Raw genomic sequence first — 6,003 nt, forward strand, 5'->3', positions numbered from 1 at the left:
AACTAATATATAAATAATATGTAGCCCAAGAAGTAGCCAAAGCACCAAATGATATTTTTTACCTCAAACCAAAAATGTAGCCACATTTGCCGCAAATATAGCCAAATCTTGCAACGTTGGAAGAAATACTAAATAAAGCTGGAGTTGTGACTCAAAGGATTATAGACCAAATGCGGGGAAAGGAGAGAAAAGACAAAAGATGAAAAAGTGAGACGGGTTGGAAAATTAAGGGTTCATATTTGCTTAACAGAAGATCTATTTAATCTTTTTCACTACTACATCTTTTGTCTTTTCTCACCTTTCCCTCCTTTCCCAAATTTGGGTCTATAATTCTTTGAGTCACAACTCCAGCTTTATTTAGTAATCCTTCCTCATTCACACATCTCCAAGTATTTGAAAATATTTCCTTTCCACTGAAAAATAAAATATGAATAAAGGTTTACAGCTTTTCGAAACTTCTTTTTTGAGTTTATGCCGTTGAAATAAATATATAATAAAAAATTAAAACATTTGTCAGTTTTGTTTACACGTTTATTGGGCCGCATTGGAACTTGTCTTGGGCCGCATGCGGCCCGCGGGCCGCGGGTTGGACACCCCTGTTCTAAATAATATATTTATACTAGTCTAAAATGATGTAAACATTTATGACATATTTTTATAAACTAAAATATAAAGCTATGAATAACAAATAATTTACTTGAGTCATTTTTTCTCTGTTTGCCTTGGGATTTAAAGGTGCTTCTGTTAAAAGGACTGGATGTTCTTCCGGTGCAACTCTTAATTCGTTGTAAAATGTATGATGCCATATTTTTTCCATATCGTCCCAATTGTTTACTATTCCATGCTCGATGGGATATTTTAAAGTCAAAATTCCTCTTTTACTCTGAGCTTCGTCACCAACATAGCTATCTTTTTGACCCATACCAACCATTATTCCCTTTGAAAAGGTTTTATTATAATTAATTACGTTTAAAGTAAACACTCGCTTATTTTATACTTTCAAATTTTAGTTTTATTTCAAATATAAAAGCAACAAACTAATAGCACTTATATTTTTAATACGTAGATTTTATTGGAAAGTGCTTTCAAGATGTAAATCACTAATAAGAATTAGTGGTCAAACTGATTCAAATTCAAAAATTTCTAAACACGTTTAAACAGCATTCTCATTTTAAAACTAATCTAAATTAACTATTTTATATTTCTGAAGCATACACGGCTTGATTAAATCAAAAATATGCTTCTAGGATTTTGCAAAAACAATTAATCTGGGTTTTTAGTGTAAATTTAAATATCGTACTTAAAACTTTTCTTAATTCTTGGAAAAAAGGTTAAATCTGAATTATTTTGTAAGGATGATATTAAATTTGATTAGTCAAACAATTATTACTCTAATTTAAAGACCTATCATAAGCTATAAACAGTAATACAGTAATATTAGTATCGTAAATGGAGTTACAGATTCAAATACCCATGCCATACCCTGCCTGATAGTAGATAGAAGTCGAAAAATGAAAGAAAAAAAAACGAGGAAAAGTCAGAATTTAACCGATCACACACCTTTTCGTTATTATTCTATAAAGCCCAAAAGTACAATTCATGTTACTTTTGAAGCAATAAAAACAATATTATCTTATATTGTTTTGGTATTTGTATGTCACAATATCTTTCAAAAATTATGTTTTTCTGATTAAACACAGGTTTGTATTCTTATTTCTAATCAAGTACCGTCCGCTTTAGCTACTTTTCTTTTACGGAAGACCAACGTTAGTACTAGAAATCCGAAGACAATTTTTACTTTTAAGGAAATAGGAGAGAAAAAAAATAGCGTTTATCGGTTATTTTGCAGCGAGCACTTTTAAACCTGGCTGGTGGTATACCTGGCAGGTTTACCGGTACGTGTGTACAGTACTCTGTTTTAGAGGCAGGGTTCATCCCGAATAGCGAGAGGCACCTCCAAGCTTTTTCTCCTGAAACTATTAAGCATCAAGCGTCATAGCTTTAAACTCTGAGCATCTCTGTTTAATCTCGATTTATTACGTTATCAGACATTAAAATTTCAAGATTTAAAACATTAAAAAAATTATTTGAATTTTAAAATTTGATGTCAAAAAATTAATAATAAAGTTTAAAACTTTGAAAGCATCTTTCATTGAACAGAAAGTAGAAAATATGTTATTCAAATATAAACCTACCTGATGACGTGGTCGTCCAACTATTGAAGGAAAAACAGCTCGGGGAGCATCATCACCCGCGAATCCAGCTTTACATATTCCGGAACCATTGTCTACGACAAGAGCTACAACTTCCTCTTCACACATAATTTACTCGAATAGATACTTAGAGTATTTATTATTCAGTATCGTTCAACTCTATGAAATAAACAATCGTAAATATATTTCAGAAAACACGAATAAATTAAAAATCCATCAATATAAAAACGAATACAATATTAACGTTAGAATTCATAAACCTTGTACTGTACCATAAAAAACTTAAGATGGCAGCCTGCCGCTCGGGGGGATCCGGAATCGAATCCGGACGGGTTAATTTAAAAATAGTGTTTATGATGTTGATGTAATTTTTATAAATTAGCATTTTAAACTTCTAATATAACATTTCTATAAAATGTACTTTTTTGTAGCCTACTGACATTAATTGGCTTATTTTTCTAAAATGTTTCTACGAGTTTAAAAAATTCAGTCACGAGTTGCATAAGTTTCCCGAGATTTTATTTTAAAAATAGTTTTTATATTATTAATCACAACAAATATATTTGTGTATGGCGCCATCTGTTATGAGATTTACTTATTTGACGACGACACACGATTCCTTCCATCTGGCCCTTTAATCATCAAACTTTCATTACATCAATGCTCTTAGATGCTATACACAAGCTACCATGAAAAATTTCTTTGTTACTCTTTACCGCATCCTGACATATTAAACGAAATAAACGCCAACAGGCAGAGATACGCGGAATTTTTCCCTTTCTTTGACATTTTTAAGTTTAAGAAGTCTCAAAACGTGGAGATTTGCAAAAATCTGCAAAGTCAAATTTGACAGAATTCCAATACTCGCCATTGCTATACGTACATAACGGCCGGGAAAGTCAAATTAGTAGAAAATTAAGAAATGTAAAGTTTTGAACAGTATTTTAATAGAAGAATTAAACAGGATTCTAAAGCAAGAAATTGTTTGATTCTATCTACTTCCGTCTCCGAGAATATTTGGAAAAGGATTTCCCCATATAAAAGCATTAAATTGTATCTCCATCTTCTGGAAATTGCGTGCATAACCAAACANATAAATAGTATCCGAGATAGACGGTCGGACGGGTGACACATCCGAGATAGACGACCTGCATCAAGGTGGCAGCCTACCGCTCCGGGGATCCGGGATCGAATCCAGACGGGTTGAAAAATCCCCAGGAATTTTTCAAATGCTGGTCCGTCCGGATATGTCTGGCCCAGTCAGTCACCACCCAGTCGCCCCATTATGGGTCTAACCGAACCCATAATGGGCTTGCTAAAAAGATGCCCTCTTTGTGCCCACAGGGAGGAAAGAGTTAAATAATATTACATGCTAATCTTATTCAATTTTTGTGATTATTATATAAAGTCGCTAAATACAACTATGGTTACTAGATAAACTGGTTGGGAAGCAGAGCAGAATTTTCTGCCTAGAGCCATTTTTTCTCACTAGGAGCGCTGCGGTTATAATTCGGACCAAGGTCTACAAACATAAGGTCAGGACACCAATGTTTCCTATGGAGCCGTCATTTTGGATCCGCAATTCCAAGGTCACGACTTCCAGGGGCGCCGCTAGCCCCTGGAAGTCGTGACCTTGGAACAGGGGCGCCGCTAGCTGTTTGAACGCCCGTGTGCAATACCGATTATACCGCACCCTGTTTAACTAACAAGTAAGTACGACTACCTGCGCTGAGCTTGCCAGAAAGTCTTTAGTGTTGTCTCATAAAGGTGTGAAAAAAGAAAAGAAATACTTTACAAAAAGAACTATTTATTATTACTAAGTTATTTTTATTTACTTAAGTGTAAACCATATAAATATTTATCTACAGAAATTGAACTCTTCTTGCTTTCATGTTTGCGAAATCTGCTATCAATTTTCTTGTATCCAAGATGTCTAGGATTTCATGTTCAATTGAAACTATAGCTATAAACTAAATTACTTAGTCTTTGCTGGTGCATTGTTGATCTTAAATAAATAAATTAATTAAATAGTTTTTATAATTTTTAACTTTGAAAAAGACCTTTCACCAAATGCAACTGAAACTGGCAATGTAAGTAATATTCTTAGTGCTATTGCTGTGTTTGGAACTGTTGAAATTAAGTCATTAGTAAAAAGATATTGTAATGGGGTTTGTGGATCATTAGACTGGTTTTCTGGAAAATGCAACTTTAAAGTATTGATTTCATTAAACAAATCAATACTGTCAATGTCTGTTTCACTACTTGAATCGTCTTTAAGCTTCAGATTTAAATCCTAACCAAGTTAAAATATCATTAATTATACTTCGACCCATGTCAGAAGAATTATTAACAAAATAATTGCAATTTGATATGCAATAGAACTGTTCGAATGCGTACAAGTACAAATTGAGAAGGAAGCTCTGTAGGGATTCCCTATTTTCGCCAAACCTGTCAACTTCTGTCATACAGCACGACTATTGGTACTTGGCTTTCGGGTGCCCGCCAGATGGTTCAACCTGCCGACAGACGTTTCGCATTGCATCTTAATTCTGATAAATGCCAATAGAGGCGCTGTTAACGCTATAATATAAATAAGAATATAGTAATTGCGCGCCAGTCGGATTTTTTTCTCCATGCGAAGACATTTCTTATGCTATAAGTAGGGTGGGTATTATGACAATGACTAATTATTACGTGACCGATCGCTCGATTTGCCGCCCCCTGGACGTGCCGCCCGTGTGCGGTGCACGCCTTGCACGCCCGCTTACGGCGGCCCTGACGACTTCATGCTATGTGCTGTAAACTGCACGAGTTTGAGCCACTGAAATTTCAAATATAAAAGGAATGTGATAAATATATTGTTCTAAACCTAAAAAAGCAATTTGTAATGTCCTAAAAATATTTGTTAAACCAAAGCTGCACTAATTTGGAGGTAATTCTCTTTCTCTAAGTGTTTTTCTTCTTAATTGCAGACGGAGTAAAAGATTTGAAACATCAAAAAGGGTCGGAATTGCATTCCATTTCAATAATTTCTTTCATTCGCTCTTTTTAAGTGCAAATTGTGACTTCTGAAAGTGTATCTATTAAATTTAGTTACATTATATTACAAAGTTATAAACACTTCGTAAATTTATAATTTCAGCATTATTTTATCCACTGACATTACACAGTCTCAAACTCTCAGTTGGTTTCCATTAATTAATCTCTTCTGCAATATCGATGCCATTTTATCTCTCTTCTAGAAATATCGTACACATAACCTCAAAAGGATCCAAAATGGCGACTGCCGCGATGCATCACAATACTGTATCGTGTTTATACACCTTGTCCTGGCTACCCACATTTTAATATATAATATTTGACAGTATTTAATTAAATCTTAAAATTTAGATAATTCATTTAGTTCTATTTAGCCAATTACTATTTAATTTAAGACTTTTAAGTTTTTTCAGTTTATTTGATATTTATAATATTTAAAAAAAGTGTCACAGTCGTCATTTTAAAACAAAGCGATATAAGAAAAGATTTAAAATTAGATTTTTAAAAAAATTTCTAAGTATGTAAAAGAAAGATACAATTTTTAATGTAATCGTTTTTAATTCATAGAATTTAAAGTCTAAAACTTTAGTAAGATCGATAAATTGGGAATGGAGCAATGTAATGGAATTTCATCAAACATTGTGAAATTTTATTTTTACGTTTATGTTACGATTTTTCTCTAATGGAAAATAACGTTTCAAGTGAAATATAAGACAGAAATATATTTTCATATTTTTTTTTTTTTTCATAG

At 33.0% G+C, this 6,003-nt stretch overlaps 1 protein-coding gene across 1 annotated transcript in view; it reads right to left on the reverse strand.

Moving 5' to 3' along the window:
- Positions 1-2,527, reverse strand: part of LOC111642245 (actin, cytoplasmic A3a-like) — a 10,005-nt gene extending 7,478 nt beyond the window's left edge. The window contains exons 1-3 of the mRNA XM_023388554.1: positions 2,486-2,527; positions 2,196-2,372; positions 698-937 (exon numbers count right to left, since the gene is read on the reverse strand). Coding sequence (XP_023244322.1) covers positions 698-937; positions 2,196-2,321 — 366 coding nt within the window. The 5' untranslated portion in view covers positions 2,322-2,372; positions 2,486-2,527. The remainder of the gene's footprint in view (positions 1-697; positions 938-2,195; positions 2,373-2,485) is intronic.
- Between the last annotated feature and the right edge of the window lie 3,476 nt (positions 2,528-6,003).

The sequence above is a fragment of the Centruroides sculpturatus genome, unplaced genomic scaffold, assembly GCF_000671375.1.
Source record: "Centruroides sculpturatus isolate CEXI.00-Female unplaced genomic scaffold, Cexi_2.0 scaffold1472, whole genome shotgun sequence".
NCBI classification, from domain to species: Eukaryota; Metazoa; Arthropoda; class Arachnida; order Scorpiones; family Buthidae; genus Centruroides; species Centruroides sculpturatus.